The sequence below is a fragment of the Aulonocara stuartgranti genome (genome assembly GCF_965226115.1).
Source record: "Aulonocara stuartgranti genome assembly, chromosome: 12".
Lineage (NCBI taxonomy): Eukaryota > Metazoa > Chordata > Actinopteri > Cichliformes > Cichlidae > Aulonocara > Aulonocara stuartgranti.
Genome location: NC_138948.1, coordinates 6,902,765 through 6,921,579, shown reverse-complemented (window position 1 = coordinate 6,921,579; position 18,815 = coordinate 6,902,765). Strand labels below are relative to the sequence as shown.

The following is an 18,815-nucleotide window of genomic DNA, read 5'->3' as shown; positions in this document are numbered from 1 at the left end:
TTGATGAACCTTTTATAGTTATATTTGATCAAATTCAAACATTCTGAATGACTAATTTTCCTACCACTCCTGTACACTCTTGGTGTACAATAACGTGCCATCAAGATACAAGGTTTTGCCCCCCTGGCCAAAAAAAAAGCTACAATATTATTTTTGAGACTTTACTGTTGAACATTTATTTTAACAAAGCATCATGTGCCAGTATACCAACCAATGTAACCAGATACTGTATTCAAAATTGGTCACAGTACCCAGGAACACCATAAAAAAAACCTTTTATCTAAATGTGAATAAAACAGTAATTTTTCAGTATTCATGAACAGTCTCTGTTAAACAAACTTGATAAAATAAAACATAAAAAAAAAGAAAACAAAAACTGAGAACCATAATGGAAAGATATTCTCACATCTGATATACAAATGGACAGAAAGACTAAAGAACAATAAGTCGGCTGAAGGATGTGAAATGTTGCAGGTTTGAGTATTAACATCATATCAAATCTACAGCTGTTGGTAATGTGGAGTACTCTGCTGTCCCGCTGATTTTCTGGGCCTTTTCCTGCTTTTTGGTGAATCTTGGAAACAGTCACTTTGTCTTTGCAGGGTTGTGATCCTGTTTCTGACGTAGTCCTTCACCCCTTTCCACGTGCGGTTTCTCAGCGCTCTTGGCTCAGCATCAAGACACCTGATGCAGTCGTCTTTCTGAGGCACCTTGTGGCCTTGAATGAAACTCATCATGTGTCTTTCTACAGCGTGGACCTCTGCCTCCTCCCACGTGTGTTTAGTTTTAAGGTGGAAACCTATGAGGATGAAAAAAAAACCCATAACAATATATTATTTTTTCATGGTTATTTCTTTTTATGATTTTGTCAGGGGCCATCTGTAGATGCTTCTATCATGCAACTGAATGTATTATTTGCTGTATTTGTGCCCACCTTGTTTTTATAGATAATACCAGATTACTGTTTCATTCGGATGCTAATGACTGCTTGTTGAGAAAGTGCATCCATCATGCCCAACAAAGAAGTGGGTACACCTATTCCGTTTATTTTTAGATGTTAAATATAAATGACTACTTTACTTTTTATGAAATATATAATATTGAACTGGAAGGGCTATAAGTAAAATCCTCCACACACAGACTTTGTTCCATTTTGGATACTATTTGTTTATTTTCCATGAGCTCTTTTCACCTAAAATGCTGCACGTAGGACCGCCATATCTAGATTGTGTTAATATACTGTGCTGCTAGAGGCTGGTGGGTTTACTTGTGAAATAGTTTGAATCTTATTTGACAAAATATGTGATTATTTCATTCATCGTGGTAAAAAGCTAACATTCCAAAAAATTGCAAAGATGAACGAGGCAGATGAAGAAAGATGTAAGGTGTCCTGAACCTTCAGCAACACATAAAAGGTGGTTGGCCTACTAATTTGACTCTTGTATTTTTATTAATTTATTATAAGTTTGTGTGACGGTCCCATTATTGTGATGAAGGCAATCTAAACCAAAGGCAAACAGAAATGAATAGACAGGAAGTATATTAAAGGTGACCATTATTACCTTTCTCACTGGATTTGACAGATCTGCTCGTTTTGCTGGAGCTTGTTGTTTCTTCATCTTCTTGTTGATCATAAAACATTTCTGTTCCACCACCTGCATAGGAGTCATTGTGATCCCATGAACTGGCTTGTTCTCCACCTGCAGACTGTCTCACTGTATTGAAGACAAAAAATATATACGTATAAGGAAAATTATTACTTTATTACTTTTTACTGGGAATCTTAATGGGGAGAGTAGGGGGAGAGATAAGTCAATTAAGAGGGAATGTTGAAGAAAACAACATCATATCAAATCTACAGCGGTTAGTAATATGCAGTACTCTGCTGTGGCTCTGCTGATTTTCTGGGCCTTTTCCTGCTTTTCGGTGAATCCAGGGAGAAGCCGCTTTGTCTTTGTAGGGTTGTGATCCTGTTTCTGACGTAGTCCTTTACACCTTTCCACGTGCGGTTTCTCAGCACTCTTGGCTCAGCATCAAGACACTTTATGCAGTCGTCTTTCTGAGGCACCTTGTGGCCTTGAATGAAACTCATCATGTGTCTTTCTACAGCGTGGACCTCTGCCTCCTCCCACGTGTGTTTAGTTTTATGAAGGGAACCTGTCATGCAGAAAAGAAAAAAAATCAATGATCCTGACATTAAAATTCATCTTGGGCAGAGAGTATAGGAATATTTTTCTGAGAACTTCCTTGTGATCTGTGTGCAAGACCAGAACCAAAAATAAAATCTAATTATTTAATTTGCACTGATAAAAAGCAGGTATCCCTAAAACCTGGGCTAAAATGCTAGCCACGCAATGACAGAGTAAGAACCATGGAGGTCTAAAAGATCAACTGAATTCTACTAATGTACGTAAAATACGTAAAATACTGTAAGTAAAATTAAGTCTGACAGTCTGGTAATGAAAACATCTCAGGAAGTAGCTAGCATGACATGATATTACCTAAAAATACCGTGTCAGTCTTAAATACTACCATTATTACCATGTCCACCTGATTTGACAGATTTGGGACGTGTAGTCTTGCTGGAGCTTCTTGTTTCTCCATGTGCTTTTTGATGATTAAAAGGTGCCTCTCCACTGTCTGCAGTAGAACCTTCATCGTGATCCTGTGAGTCAGCTTGTCGTCCACTCGAAGGCTGTCTCGCTATAAATAAATAAGTAATTAAGTAATTAAGTCTATGTTCACCTTAGAAATCCCAGCACATATACACAGACATGCAAATACAATATTTACAACAACTATGATTCTAATCTGTACCCTAAAACAGCATTTAAGGGTACAGCATAAAACTGTGAGTATTCAAAAAATCAGCTGGATTATTTGAAACAACACCACGATGAAAACTGCTGTGCTCATAAAAAGAACAGACTGGTATTGTTAAAGTGGTGGGCAATTATTAGCTTTTGTTGGCCATTCTAATAGAGGAAGACACTCATGGCTTTGTGAAAGAGACAGATACAAAAAAAAAGCTGAACAGAGAGATCGAAGAGTGAGAGAAGGAGGTAAAGAATAAGCAAAGGAAGAATAGCAAAGAATAAGGAAAGAGGGTTGCTGAAGACATTTACAAAAAACCAAAAAAACAGGTTTGGCCTTCAGCAACATATCACATCTATAGCTGTAGGTAATGTGCAGTACTTTGCTGTGGTTCTGCTTCTCTGGGCCTTTTGCAGCTGGTCGGAGAATCCTGCGAAGAGTCATTTTGTCTTTTCAGAGTTGTGATCCTGTTTCGGACGTAGTTCTTTAGACCTTTCCACGTGCGGTTCCTCAGTGCTTTTGCCTCAGCTTCAAGACACTTGACGCAGTCGTCCTTCTGGGGCACTTTGTGCTCCTGAATGAAGCGCATCATGTGTGTTTCTACAGCACGAACCTCAGCATCCCCCCATACGTGTTTGGGTGTACATTTAGAGCCTAACAGAATAAAAAAAAAAAAGAGAACTCACATTAATCCTGAGAAGAGGAAATGTCTGGAGTTTCTGTTCTAGAAACAGAACCAAGTTAAACTCTCTGACAATTACTGGGGTAACAGACTGAAATCAACCTGCTTGGTGGCAGGTTTTCTTCCACAGATTCTCTCTGAATCTCACCCTCTCCTGCTACGCCTCCACCATCACTCAGTTCTCACTTATTTATTGATACAGTCGATGTCAAATCTCATATTGGAGCAATTTGCCCACATTTTCATATTTACAAACGTGCTTAGATATTAAGCAGTAAATGCATAGAAAGAATCAACAGTACTGAGCTGGCCAATCAGAAGAGTTGTGGGCTGCACTGACCCAGACTACAGTTACATTTCAAGGGAGGTGGACATCAGGTTACGGTGTAGGGTTTCAGAAAGGTTTGCAATTCCCTGTAAGACAATCTTTTTCTGAATGCATTTCACGTTAAAATCTTTCTAGTGACCTCCAACATATTTCAGCCATGTGTTGAAACATGTTTGCACATTTAAATATAGTAGTAAAATGATTCTAATTAACATTTTGAACCTGAGAACTTGTTTTCCACTGAAAATGTAAAACCTCCAAACATAAACTGTGTTTTGTGCATTTTCACTTTCTTTCTTTTTTTTTTTTTGCCAAATGCATTTTCACTTTCGCTTGTTGTAATCTGGATTTTTTCTGTGTCAAGTTACTGTTGCACTGTAACGGAAATTCCCTGTGGACGAGTCTACACAGTCACAAAACACAAAGCACACGGACGTCTGCACAGACCCTTTTAACTTATCATGAATATTAAGTCACTTGGACACGAGCGGACTCACGGATGCAGAGAGCATAATCGAGGACAGAATCATCTGACAGATGATGACAGTGAGAATGTTTTGTAGGTTCAGGTTTATCAACAGCAAAAAAGCCAACGAGCGCACCTCTTTTGGAACATTTTGAACACAACAGCTTAACAAATGTTTTGCTTCTTTTACTGTTTCATTACCTGCTATTTTTTAATGACTTAGCTGCCATTTATTATTTTTTTCTGTCCTGTTTTGAAAAAGAAACAAGAGAAAGTCTGTTAAAGTTCACCATGATTACCTCTGATAGATTTGTTGGCACTTTTTCCTCCATGTTTTTGTTGATTAAGAGATGCTGGTCTGCCTTCACTTTGATCCCACGAGTCAGCTGGATTAAAGACAAAAAGATGTTTTCTCTCAGCAATCCTCGCACGTATACACACATTTCTTCAAATAAATTGCAGGATTTACACACACTTGTTTTTTTTAACTTAACTGAGTGACTCCAGCTTTATAACTTCACTCAGCATGTTGCCTTCTGCAAACAATCACAACTGAGTAGCTCATGGCGTACGTTTTTTTTAACCAGTTAAAAATATCCAACTTTCTTACTTTTTTCTTATATTTCTAGCTAGTGATGGGAGTCAGGAATCAGTGCCAATTAGTCTAAAGTAGTGTAGGCCTACTTTTTATAAGCCTTATTACCTTCAGAATCCATTTCAATATCATCCAGTGTGGAGTCATTGCACTGCCGCAGGATCTGGATTTTGTTATTAGGCCCAAAAATTTGGTTGGCTTCATTTTCATCCAGGTTCATCAGTTGTAACATTTTTGCAAAATGTTTGCGGACATTTTTTGATGTCAGACCTTCAGAGTTTTGAGCTCCACATTCTTTGATAAATCCTTGAAGACAATCTGTCCCCCTGTAGTTAGACAGAGCATTTGGTCGGGCAAAGACGAAGGGATTCTTACTGGTGATCCCACATGCCTCACGAGAATCCACTAGAAGCTCCAGAGCTGACTCAAATGAGGGCTTCAGTAAAACAGGGACTTTTCTCCCGCAGTCCCCACGTACGTCAACTCTGGTGAAGAACCTACACATGGTTTTTTCCAACTCTGTGACAGACGGGTCCAAGTCATCAGGCGGATCTGACTTTGTTCGTGACATGAATTCCGTCAGCTGAATCGTTGCAACCTCTCGAGGCTTTCTCTTGTTGAAGAGGATTATCCGGGAAAGCATGACTCTGGCCAGAGCGACAAAATTTTCTGTAGAAAGACTGTCTCGTAGATTCTTCTCAGCTGTAGTATGAACCTTCTCCAAGTGGAAATGCAAGCGCTTCATATCTTGAACAAGTGGTATCTGCTTTGCTCGTTTTGATTTAATTTCTCTGAGACTTCTTAATGCGGCCGAAGAAACAAGCTTAGTCCACTTCTTTTGGTACACAGAGAGGAAGTTTTTAGCAGCCTCTGCCTGTTTTGTATCACCAGACTTTACCGCGTTATCCTTAACAATACTGCAGGTCTTCTGCAGGCTGTGGCCAAGCTTGATTGCAACGGAAGGAGCGGCGTAAATTTTGGTTTCTGAATCATAGCCTGCCAGGACGTTCACTGCAGACACCACACGCTGGAAGTTTGAAGGGTGAAAGAAGTCCTCCAGCTTCTTCATTGGGGTCGTTTTTTGAGCCTCAAGCACAAGTCTTGCTATCTGACGAAGGTTTTGTCTTATATATGGGTGCTTTTTCGCATCACGGCCATAATGATTGTACATGTATTCCCCAAACTGCAAGAGAATCCTGTCATCCATGACAGCTCGCGTCACATCATCATATATCATTTCATTCAGAATGCTCCTAGCGACATCACTTATGCCACGGTCTTCACAGTCCACAGTTGCCAGCACACACATTGATGCAATACGCTTTTTTCCAATACCTGAATCCTTTTCAATCTTGCTTTTCGCTGGGCACGTCCTCATGTGTTTGAACAGGTTTCTCTTCACAAAAAGACCATGACAGTGAAGACAAGGAAGAAAGTCACGGGCCTGTCCAAGCACTTTCGGTCTTTGTCGTACGACAAGAGTTCCCTCTCCTGTTTTCAAAACATTTTTATTATGTGCAAAGTTTCCTTCATTTGTTAATTTTTTCCATATATTTTGTCTTTCTTTGGAGTGTTTGGGATACTGAAATGCAGCTGCAACCTCTGGTTTGTCACTGTGAATTGACTCAAAATGCCGTGACAGTTTTAACACCGGCTTGGAGCAAAACAAGCAGTAATTCTTCTTGTCATAAAATCGAGCTTTTGAATTTGGTCGTTTTACAGCTGGCAACACTGGCGTTTGTGACGCTTCTGCCTGACTAATCATAGGTTTCCTTTTTACAGGAGTGACTCCTTTATCCTTTCCAGAAGAATTTTCTGATTTTGAGTTCTGCTCTTCTTGGTGCGGTTCTTCACTCATGGGGGACTCTGGATCGCTATGACTGGATTCATCTGAAGAACCTTCTTTGAACTCTTCATCACTCCCTGGTGAGTAATCCTCATCATTGTCCTCCCCTGACATGTCTGAAACAACTTCCTTTTTCTGAAAGAAATAAAAGAAATCTTTTTTTCCTTGACTTAAGATTAAACAAAAACAACAACGAAAAACAAAGATAAACAAATTAAAAACCTCTAACATTTTTCCCTTCATAAAAGTCCTTTTCGGTTTCCCAAAACATGGGTTTATGTTCACTTTTTATTATTAATGATAATTTACAATTTATAATGTAATACAATAATAAAATCCAACATGCTGTAATCAGCATGCAAAATTTAATATCATAAACAAAGTGAAAAATGCAGGTAAATACCAGCGATTCTGCAGGTGACTCTGGCGTATCACAAGCATCATTTTCCTCGTCATAGTATGAAGGTGAAGAACCATTTGCTGAATTACGCGACTGTAATAGAAATAATTAAAAGGTGATATGATGTGATAACAACCTTGACAATCACACAGCATATGAAAAGCCCAAAGAATGTGCAGGCATAATTTATTGTGCAGTTACCTTTGAATTTGCAGCAGTCTGTTCACACTGAGGTGGCTCATCATCTGACGACTGCCCATCGCTGCTGTTATCTGATGGCAATGCTTTCAGCTTAACAGGAGGAAAGTGAAGTAAGCAGGGAGCAACTGTGTAGAATTTTCTTTAATAATTTTAAAGTATTAATACTAGATAACAACCCAGCAAACATTTTGACTTTGAGAAAATGTCAACTTCATCATTACACTTTCTAGCAAGAAAGAAAATTAAACACCACGTCTTTCAGTCTGGGAGACACCGACATTATGGGCAGGGGGAACTAACTTAAGTTCATATTGCAACATGAGACAAAACTGATGTATGTTAACACAAATAGCAATAACAGACTCTCGTAATTCTACTTATTGTACATGGAGAAAACGTGTCCCCATCTGTTTGTGACTACTTAGTTAACAAATGAATCGGTATGTCCACCACTTCACAGTTCTGTTTTTGTTGTTGTACTGCGCACAATTTTGACCAGAGATGTGCTATCAGGGTTTCAACTATGTTTGTTGGGAACTATTTAAAAGCATCAATTACCTTCTTTATTTAAAAAAATGCCATAACACACTTACAAGTTTATCCATCTCTGCCAGTTGTTTAAGCAGCTCAGCGCGCTGCTGTAAAACATCTGAACGCCGCTTTTCACTGCTGGCCTGAAAGCAGACATAATAAAACCTTTACAGGACAAAATATAATAGTTATAGTAGTAATCATCTAAAATCTCCAAGGCTCTTTAACGTGATGTTGGTTAAAAGGCAAGATTCATACTGCAGTGCTACAGTTAAAAGTGACTTAAAATATAAACCTCTGTAAAAGCAAAAAGGTGTGGAAAAATGCAAAAATCTTCAAATCATCCATCAAACAGCAGAAGTTTCATCTGCATTTGCTGTTATTTTCCTCACCGTAGTAGATCTATTTGTGTTTTGAACAGCTGCTTTTGGGACAGGGTCATTCACAGCTCCTGAAGAGAAGACAGTAAAGTTAAAAACAAACACACAAAGTGTTAAACAGTTCTGCAAACACTTGTTTAGACAGGCGAAACAAAGTCAACTTTTTAGTTGAAATTTTTATAACAATCCACAACAGACAAATTAGATCAGTCTAACGTAACATAATCTACATTTTGGCTACATTTTTAAAGACTGAGTGAGGAAGAGCTAAAAGACTTTAAAAAACATCTACACTTCCAAAAAAACAAAAACAAAAAACAAAACAGGTGGATCTATTAGACCCCCAACTGCTATATATGTCTGAAACCTAAAAATTAATTGAAGATTTAGTCAAAACTGAACTCTTTAATTTTTAATCCTAATCTCTGAATTTTATGCTTTCCTTAAATATCAGATAATCAAGAATTTAATTTGTTAGTTTTGTCATACAGTGTTGTTCTCTTGTCCTGTGATAGCTAGAATATGATTCAACACCCCTCAAAACCCTAACACTTAATCAACTATTTGCATTTATGTAAGCCGCTTAACTAATGCACCAACTAAAATATTAAACACTGCTTTGGACCGAGTTTAAATCCAACCTTGCATGTGCACCTACATTAATATGATGTGAAAAAATACATTGTAACATGCATGTAATGCAGCTACAGCTTACCTCTGCAATGTGATGAAGGTAACCACTCACGCTGCTCCTGAGAGGTGGATGAGGTATAGCTTTGAGTGTTTCCTGCACCATGAGCGGACTCCACATTTTCTCCGTCAAAAGCAGCTTGATGCTGTCTGCATGACGGCAGGCGGGGGGGTAGACCTTGAATCCCACTTGACAAACCCTGACTGGATACTGGATTTTGAAATGTCTTGAAGGCATTGTGGGATGAGAGAACAGATAAATCCTGGGGCCCACAAAGTTGAAGTCCTTGGTTTGACTGTCGAAGAGCTGGTGGGGTAACATTTTTTCCTTGGTTCGCTGATACCATGATCGATGAAAGGTTAGAGCTTTGCTGATTAAAAGAAATACCTTGAGAGAGATTTGGGATATCTGTGGCAAACAGCGAGCTGGATGATGGAATGCTGCCAATATGAGAGGTTTTATACATGTCAGCATGAGGGTTGTTTCTGGAAGATACAGTGTTCAAGTTGTTAGTACAACTCTGATTGGGTGCCTGCATGTGCTCATAGGAGGTGGGGAGAAGGCTGACGAGCGGGTTCTGAGATGAAGCTGCTGACCAGCCATTCTGGGCCATCCAAGACGGACAGGGAATGTGGCTCTTATTTGCTGTCGGGTTATCCATCACCATCAAAGTTCACTGCTTGAAAGTCTCCTTTACTTCCTTGAGTAGAGGTCCTAACAGAAATAGAACATTATAATACCAGAATTTCATTACTTTTCTGTGGTGTGTTTTTAATTTTTAATTCAGGTTTTCAAAGCTGAAAACGGGCAGAAGACAATAGAAAAATCATAAAATAATGAATCAATACCAAAACATTTTGGAAAACGCACACGTAAGAACATGCAAGAAGGGAAAATGTAGTAACTGAAATCAGCCTTTCGCTTTACGAAAAACAGGTCAGCTTAGCACCAAAATGTGTTTTAGCTGAGTGGGTCACCGACCCTTGAAGCTGCACCGCACCAAATAACATATCAGTCTCTGCAGGATATTTTTTAAAAAGGAATACTTACTGGGCATTGATGTTTACAGCGAGAAATGGACAGTTGCGTTTAAACTGCTGCAAATACGGTCGAAACGAGAAAAACGTAACTAGCTTAACAATGTGCTATCAAGTCAGTTTTTTTTAACTAGCTGTTAGCGCGCTCAGGACCAAAAACCATAAAAATATCCGTGAAACTGATACTAGTTCTAAAATTAGTGATATGAAATAAACAGAGTGTGCAAAAAAATCAATTTAATTTCCCGCAAACCGCTTTAGAAATCAGGAAAAACCATACCTGCGGCCATAACCGGAAGTAATGGTCGTTGTTTACATCACAGCATCACTGAGAAAGTAAAACTTCCGTCTATTTTTTCCAAAATAAGATACAGTTCTACAATTATGAAATAAATTGGACTTTTACTTAAAAAAAATTTAATGAGCCAAAGGTGGAAGAAATTGTATTTATTTAAAAATAATTCCTGCCACGCTGTAAAAGCTCAATAACGAGCAAACATAGGTCATTTTTTAAATTAATGTTACCGCATCCTTCCTTGCGATGTCACATTCATCAGCCGTAAGTGGCGTTAAATCTGTTGGAAGAGAAGCAAGAGATACCCAGACTGGTTCTTTCTCATCATGTAGCCATGACAGCATCTGATATGTGCTGTTCCAACTTATCAACCTAAGATCAGTTTGTTGGCTGACCATTTCCCCATAGACAGCCCCCTACTGGTAATAAATCTCATCAAAATACATTCAGTATATTTCATAAACAGAAAGTTTCCTTTTGTTTACAGTTATTGTCATTAACACATTTTTTAAAAAACAAAAAACAAAAATATATCTAATTTCTCAAGTATTTCGGGTAAAAGCAATCAAAGCAACGAATCATTTCTTTTGTGGGATGAAAGAAAATATAATCAGTCACGGACTATTTTCAATATAAAAAGTCACAAATGTAACCCATCTCCATACAGTCATCTTAAAATGTATTTAATGCAGTCCATGTAGTGTATAAACATACAGTTAAGTACACTTGTCATGAGTGCATACAGTACACAGAAGCATGATACACTGACTATACTACAAAATCTTTCTCACTATGGGGGAAATATCAGTCTGACAGACTTTTATGCTTCCAGGCTCTCCAATATGCAAATATGGAAAGAGTTTCTCAGTGAAAGTGTCTTTGTAGGTGTATATGTGAGCCATGCCATCAACATCATAGAAGGACACCTCTCCTCTGTCATAGTCCAGCTGGATTCTTATCCTTTGGAGACTCTTCTTCACTGTCATAGCTTGACCAAAACCATTACAGCATTTTCCACTGCCATATAGCAAACACCAGACTCCAAATTCAGGTGAAGCAGAATGCTCTCCCTTCCCGTTAGATGAATCTTTAGTCAAACCAATATTCCAGCGAGTATGGTCTCCCACCTCCACATCCCAGCCATGTTTCCCTGAGCTAAAAACCTCAGAGCCAAAAACATTAAAATACTGAGTGTTTCTCTCTGGATTGTTGAGAAGCTGCTGCTTTGTGTCTCCAAATCTCACACTGGTCAGATCATCAGACAGATAGAGACGGGGGCTTGCAGTGTTTGGGTCCAGAATGACAGGACTGAAGTGGACCTTCTCCTTCATCTTCTCCCACACTCTGAAGGACAGGTTGCCCAGGTGTTTGGCCACATCTATCAGTGCTCCTGAGACCAGCTGTGGATCTGACACTGAGCTCTGGGCTCTGGCTCTGCTCTGAGTGTCTTTATAACTGCTGAGGAATGGCACGCTGTGTTTCTGCAGCTCTTTTTCAACAGCACAGATGCTGTCTGACAGAGAGGAGATCTGCTCCTCAATCATCTTCATCTCTCTGCTGATAGTCCTCCCCTTCTGCTGCTCTTCCTCCCTCAGAGCCTCCAGTCTGGACTCCTCTTCCTCTTTCAGGAACTGCTGGAGCTTGTTGAACTCTGCTCTGATCTGCCTCTCTGTGGACAACAGCTGCTTCTTGGAGTGTTGAATCACTTTATTGTATGTTTTCTCCACTTGTTTGTATTTGTTCCTCTTGTCCTGCAGAGACTTCAGAGAGAGAGAGTCAGATTTCAGCTGCTCCTTCAGGTCACTGACTGCTTCTTCTATAGGAACCACTTTGTGACTCTGGTGGAGCAAAAACTCACAGCCAGGACACAGAGTACTCTTCTCATCCACACAGAACAGTTTTGGTCCTTTTGATGTATGTTGCAAACCACCGCCACTTCTTTTTCTTTTTCTGTCAGATATGATTCAGATTTCTGTCTCAGTGCAAAGGAGTCAGCAAGTTGTTTCAGTGCAAAGTTGACAAATAGAACATCTTTTGAAGATTTTCTTTTACAAACTGGACAGTTTTTGTTTTTAGGTTGTTCTCAGGATTTGCTTTTACTTAAATAAAGTATAAAAATGACAGAAAGATGGAGAAATCTGAGTTGTTTTAGTCTGCTGAGGAGGATTTCAACTGACAGATACTAAACCAGTTTTACAACATTTTTGTTTTTCAGCAACTGCCACAGGAAACACTTTCCCAGCATGACTTTAACAACAACATCAACATGCATAGAAAATAAAGAAATCTTTTTACATTTTTGATCAAATCCAAATCAAGACTGAACCAAAAGAGAAAGTGTAAAATGCTAAAAAAAAAAAAAAAAAAAAAAAAGAGCAGTCATGTTTTAATCAAGGTGATATAAAAGTCAGAAACAGACAGATTGTTACAAAATACCTATCCCAGCTGTCATATCAAGACAGTCTAGTCTGCCCCAGGGCCAACACAAGGAGACAAATGACCGTTTTCACCCTCATTCACACCCACGGGCAATTTGAAATCATCAGTTAACTGTGGGAGTAGTTGGTGGAAACCCAGGCAAACAAAAAGCCAGTTTGTGGATTCGAACTCAGGACTTTCTTGCTTCTTGCCACCACGCTACCATATTCAGACACAGTACAAGGTTTTAATGAATGTATCTGCAATATTTTCAGAGATTAGTCTTGATTTTTTTGTTTTACTTGTGAACTAAGGTTACTGAAGCAAATCATATTACATATGAAAATGTGAAACTAAATTGTGTTATAATACTGTTTGTCAAGTTCCTGGGTACCACCATCTCCCAGGAGGTGAAGTGGGAGACCAACATCTTAAAAAGACCCAGCAAAGGATGTACTTCCTCAGACAAGTGGGGAAGTACAGTCTTCCACATGAGCTGCTGATCCAGTTCTACACTGCAGTCACTGAGTCTGTCCTGTGCTCTTCCATCACAGTCTGGTATGGTGCAGCCACTAAACAGGAGAGGTGCAGACTGCAGCAGACTGTACAGGCAGCTGAAAAGATCATCGGCGCCCCCTGCCCTCCACCCAGGACCTGCACCTCTCAAGAACCAGGAAACACGCAGGGAAAATCATCACAGACCCCTCACACCCTGGACACAGACTTTTTGACCTGCTGCCCTCTGACAGACGGTATAGAAGCCTGCAGACCAGGACCACCCGACACAGTAACATGTTCTTTCCCCTCACCATCTCCCTCCTAAGTCTCACACTGCTTCACACTGCTAGACTGCAATAGATGTGTGTGTGTATTGAGTCATTTACATATTGTTGTGATCCAGTAGAGACACCATCTACCGGAAACAAATTCCTTGTATGTGTTTGAGCATATACTTGTTCAATAAACGCAATTCTGATTCTGATTCTGTTGAGAAAATATCAACTTTGTCTCCATCTTGTGGTTTTTGCAGGAACAAAACTGTTCACAGTTGCGTCCACATGATCAGGTTTCATTGCAGTACATCAGGAGTCAGTCTTTGGTGAAATTATAAGTAGTGTGCATGAAGGTTGTGCTGTCCATTGGCAGGATGAGATAATTATTAAGCAACAACATTTTTTTCTGAACATTAAAGAGAAATCTCAGTTTCAGATTTTTATTTTAATTTATTTTTTAATTTTTGGAATTTTGGAATCACCTCACAACATGCTGGGAAAGGCCTAGCAGGGTAGACAAAGTTATTAAAGGAAAACAGAAAATCACCACTTCAGATCCACTGTCCCCTGCATAAATCAAGTCACACTCCCTCCCAGTGTTTCATAGTGCCTGGGACGTCATGGGCCAGATTGTAGCAAAGCCACTCCAGACAGAAGAATAACCAAGTAGAGCACAAGTGGATAAATAGGTGAAAACTACCTGTAGCCATTTCCTTTGACTGTGCTGGGTTCCTCATGTAGTTTGAAGTGACCAACAAAATGTTGGACTTATTATTAGTTGTTTTAGATATTGTAATGTTTTATTGTTTCTGTACTGATATATTGTTTTACTTAGTGATTCATAGTTTTATTCTCTGAAATGTTTTGATTCTATTGGCATGCTGGGAATTCACTCACTTTGTCTGGTGATAGAATTTGTTTACATGTTTGTTTAGTGGGGTTGGTTGGCTTCCCGCAGTTGTCAGATATGTCTTCTCATGTTTTTCCCATTTTTCATACAGTTTTAGTAATGTTTTTAATAAATAGCCAGTTACGGCACTTAATCTGAACTTACTGTTTTGGCTTCTTATTGAAGCCTCTGTGTTATTTACCCTGGTCTTACTGTGTTTATTTATTAATCCTATTTTTCTATTCCTTTCAAATATGTCTGCTAGTGGATCTCTGTGACACCGGATGAGGCAAACAGAAACCTCTAAGTTGCTCTAATAAGTTTTCTTTGTCATGTACTGTGTGCAGTAGGCAGGAATGGTGGAACAAAAGGTGAACTTCTCCTGTCAAATACTAAAGTTGTTCCATAAACTACTCGTGTTTTATGCTTGTCTCTGTGCAGTGTGGACCACAACAACAAAAAATCACCTAAATTGATTTTTGTTTCACGTTACAGAGGCAACTTGCTGAACAGTTCTGTGATCAATATTCTAACATGTCAGCTAAAAATAAAATAGAAATGAGAGTTATAATAACTTTTGATTCACTGAAACACTGAAACTCAGAGTGAAGTGTAAAAAATAAAATTAAAGCCTTATTATAAAACATCAGAAGATCAAACTATCAGAGGTGGCTGCCTGCTGCTAGTGGGGCAGAATTTGTTTTTAGCTTCTTCCCTGAATCTTCACAGGCAGCTTAAACAGAAGCTATGATGGCATCTCAGAGACACAGGATCTCCGAAAGTCTCACAACAACATACATGGCAGCATGTCAGGAAAATTTGCTTTGCAGTCCTGTTTAGGCGTTAAATGTTTTTAAAGAAATATTATAAAATCTGACCTTCAGCTGACATCTCTGCAGCTTTGTTCATACAAACTATTTTCAGCTGTCGGTGTGTAAATATTTCTGTAGGATACGTCTGAATTTTATTTTTACTCTTAAACAACATATGTTAGAGTTTATAAACATACAGGTGTGAGAATGTAAACGTTATCAACATTTGCATTTGATTTCTGTGAGGATCAGACCAAAGTGAGAATCAGTGACTCCATCAAAGCAAACTGCACAAGTCTTCTCTGATATGCAGTTTAAGAGAGCTGAGGTTACATGTGAATGTTTGTATTTACAAACCAACAGAAGTAAATGATCATTTATTCTAAGGAGTCAGTAAATGTTTACACAACAATCAAAGTGAAGTTTCATGTTAAATAAATCTGAACCAATGACTGAATGTGTCTGAAAGCTGATTTACAGTCAAACACAACAACAACAGAATCACTGAATTTGATTTATTTCACTTCACAGAGACATTTTGTGATTTTCAATAATCAACTGAAACGGCTGAAATGAAGATGCTGCTGCAGTAAACATATTGTAATTTTATCTGTTTAAACATTTTTAACCTGCTGATGAGACAGTTTCAGAACTTAGAAGTCATTTCTTTGAATTTGGAAAACTGTAAAGTAGACATGTTACTATAAAATGTTATTTAACTGAAAACAAGATGCTGATATTCAGGATAATTTAGATCTTGTAGTTTTAAAGTTGACTCTTGATGAAGTGACACAAGTTTAATCATTAATCCTTCTTTAAAGAAGTGTCACAGTTTACTGTTCACACTCAACAACTTTGAAAAGCAAAGAAATCATCATCATTTAGATTTTAAAATTAATAAAATATTTACATAAACAACATGAAAAATATTGTGAAAATATTAATTTAAAAGAAAGAAGAATATTAAAAGCAAAAATTTCTTACAGAACCTCGAGTGGGTCAGATTTTCACAAGAAAAAGTTCCTTTGGTTTCATTGAATTGCTGATAGTTCCATTTAATAAATAAAATAAAATAAACTCATAATGAAGTTAAACAGTTTGATTAATAATTTCACTAAACTTAAGCTGCTGGACTGAAAAAAAAAACAAACAAACCCAAAAACAAAACAAGACAAAAAGAAACAAAAAAACCCCCAAACAGTTAAAATAAAGAATCACTTTACAATCAAATCTCAGTCTGACAGATTTTGATATCAGAGGTTTTGGCGTCTCCTGCCTTTCCAACACTAAAATATGGGAAGAGTTTCTCAGTGAAAGTGTGTCTGTGAGTGTAGATGTGAGTCATGTCTTCAGGGTCATAGAAGGACACCTCCCCCCTGTCATAGTCCAGCAGGACTTTGATCCTCTGGAGACTCTTCTTCACTGTCACAGTCTGACCAGCACTATTAGTGTATTTTCCACTGCGATGCATTAAACACCAGATTCCACATGTTGGTGAAGCAAAACGCTCTCCCTTCCTGTCAACTGACTCTTTACTTAAACCTACAGTCCACTCAGGATGGTCTCCCACCTCCACCTCCCAGCTGTGTTTCCCTGAGCTCAAGCCTCCAGAGCCAAAAACAGTGTAATACTTAATGTTTCTCTCTGGATTATCAGGAAGCTGCTGCTTTGTGTCTCCATGTCTCACACTGGTCAGATCATCAGACAGATAGAGACAGCCACTTGCAGTGTTTGGGTCCAGAATGACAGGACTGAAGTGGACCTTCTCCTTCATCTTCTCCCACACTCTGAAGGACAGGTTGCCCAGGTGTTTGGCCACATCTATCAGTGCTCCTGAGACCAGCTGTGGATCTGACACTGAGCTCTGGGCTCTGGCTCTGCTCTGAGTGTCTTTATAACTGCTGAGGAATGGCACGCTGTGTTTCTGCAGCTCTTCTTCAACAGCAGAGATGCTGCCTGACAGAGAGGAGATCTGCTCCTCAATCATCTTCATCTCTCTGCTGATAGTCCTCCCCTTCTGCTCCTCTTCCTCCCTCAGAGCTGCCAGTCTGGACTCCTCTTCCTCTTTCAGGAACTGCTGGAGCTTGTTGAACTCTGCTCTGATCTGCCTCTCTGTGGACAACAGCTGCTTCTTCATGTGTTCCCTCATTTCATTGTATGTTTCCTCCACTTGTTTGTATTTGTTCCTCTTGTCCTGCAGAGACTTTAAGTCAGATTTCAGCTGCTCCTTCAGGTCACTGACTGCTTCTTCTACAGGAACCACTTTGTGACTCTGGTGGTGAGGAAAGTCACACACAGGACACACAGCTCTCTGCTCATCCACACAGAACAGTTTAGGCACTTCCTCATGTTTACTGCACACCACTGTTGATGATCCAGATTTTTGTCTCCCAGCAAACAAATCAGCAAGTTCTTTCAGCGCAAAGTTGACATGAGGACAATCCTTTGAAGATTTTCTTTTACAAATGGGACAGTTTTTGTTTTTAGTTTGTTTCCAGAATTTCTGCAGGCAGCTTGAACAGAAGCTGTGGTTGCAGCTCAGAGACACAGGATCACTGAAAGTCTCTGAACACACATGGCAGCTCAGGTAATTTTCAACAAGTCCGAGTTTCTCAGCCATTTGATCTTTAAGTATTTTTAACTCACCAAATTAGTGTCTCTTGAACTTTCTGATTAAAATCCTCCAAACGTTTGTTTTGCAGCAGAGATCTGACTCTCTGTAATGGCGTCTCAGCTCAGTTCAAAAGTGTCTGAATTTACTTTCATTTTCATGAATCACGATCACGTGTTAAACTGAAACACGCACATAACACTTGTGTCCATCAGAGGGCGCTGTGTGTGTCATTCAGATAGTTTTCAGTTTGTGCTCCTTAAAACGACACCAAAGTGAAAAATGTAGAAAATCTTGACTTCTCCTTTTAACAAAACGAAACCTAAATAGAACATAAAATGACACAAAGGAGGTGAAGCTGTGGTGTTTCAGAAGTTCAAGTAGGAAAAGTCAGCTTGTTCTCAGAGTTTTTATCTGCAGTTTGAACTAAAGTTGTCGTTGCAGCCAAAGACATAAATTTGGATTCATCACAGGGTTTAGATTGTCAACCTGCCAGACCTCTGCTCTCACACTCAAAACAAAGAAAAATTCTTGACCCTCATGAACATGAAGCAATAATTCTGAGTAAAATGCAGCTGAAATACATGAAGTCAAAAGTTTATTTTTTCAAATAATACATCATTAAAATATGCTTGTTATAAACTAAATGTATACCAGTGAAGTTAATTTTCTTTGACCAGATTCAATCAAAGATGACTGTATTACTGTAAACTGACTACATCCTGTAAGTAGTTCGAGTTCAGGGACACAGGATCTCTGAATGTCTCTGAACACGTTACAGTTCAGGAAAGTTTCTACACTCATCAAATGTCACATCTTTACAGCTTGAACCTTACAGTCCTTCAAAAAAGCAAAGTTCTTTTAGAGAATTCACATGTTGTCATGGTGTTCTAGATAATTAATAACCACCAAACACAATATCTGCTTTTACTACCTGGTCTGTGGCCTCAAACCTGCATAAGAGTTTAGACCTTTAGACTCCAATTTTCAAGTTTGTCATGAACTGAAATGTGATGAACTGACCAGTGTTAGAGATGTCACCGAAA

At 38.8% G+C, this 18,815-nt stretch overlaps 1 protein-coding gene and 1 pseudogene across 6 annotated transcripts; both read right to left on the bottom strand.

Annotated features, from left to right (window-relative positions):
- Positions 1-147: 147 nt before the first annotated feature.
- Positions 148-17,825, bottom strand: LOC309719391 (uncharacterized protein). Of its 5 annotated transcripts, XM_082555480.1 has the most exons (14): positions 10,252-10,269; positions 9,985-10,031; positions 8,959-9,648; positions 8,256-8,314; positions 7,926-8,006; positions 7,333-7,422; positions 7,135-7,224; positions 4,994-6,866; positions 4,590-4,676; positions 3,196-3,468; positions 2,542-2,703; positions 1,882-2,157; positions 1,563-1,715; positions 148-799 (listed from the first exon to the last, which is right to left on the bottom strand). In XM_082555480.1, the coding sequence occupies exons 3-14, from the start codon at positions 9,599-9,601 to the stop codon at positions 501-503; spliced, it is 4,086 nt and encodes a 1,361-aa protein (XP_082411606.1). In that variant the 5' UTR covers positions 9,602-9,648; positions 9,985-10,031; positions 10,252-10,269; the 3' UTR covers positions 148-500. The 5 variants fall into 5 exon arrangements, with proteins under 5 accessions (XP_082411606.1, XP_082411608.1, XP_082411609.1 ...); XM_082555482.1 differs by lacking the exons at positions 9,985-10,031; positions 10,252-10,269 and adding an exon at positions 17,805-17,825; XM_082555483.1 differs by lacking the exons at positions 9,985-10,031; positions 10,252-10,269 and adding an exon at positions 10,497-10,613.
- LOC309719519 (zinc-binding protein A33-like) lies at positions 10,815-17,798 on the bottom strand (annotated as a pseudogene). Its single transcript has 3 exons — positions 16,386-17,798; positions 16,274-16,291; positions 10,815-12,348 (listed from the first exon to the last, which is right to left on the bottom strand). The product of its transcript is annotated as a zinc-binding protein A33-like (transcript).
- Positions 17,826-18,815: the final 990 nt, after the last annotated feature.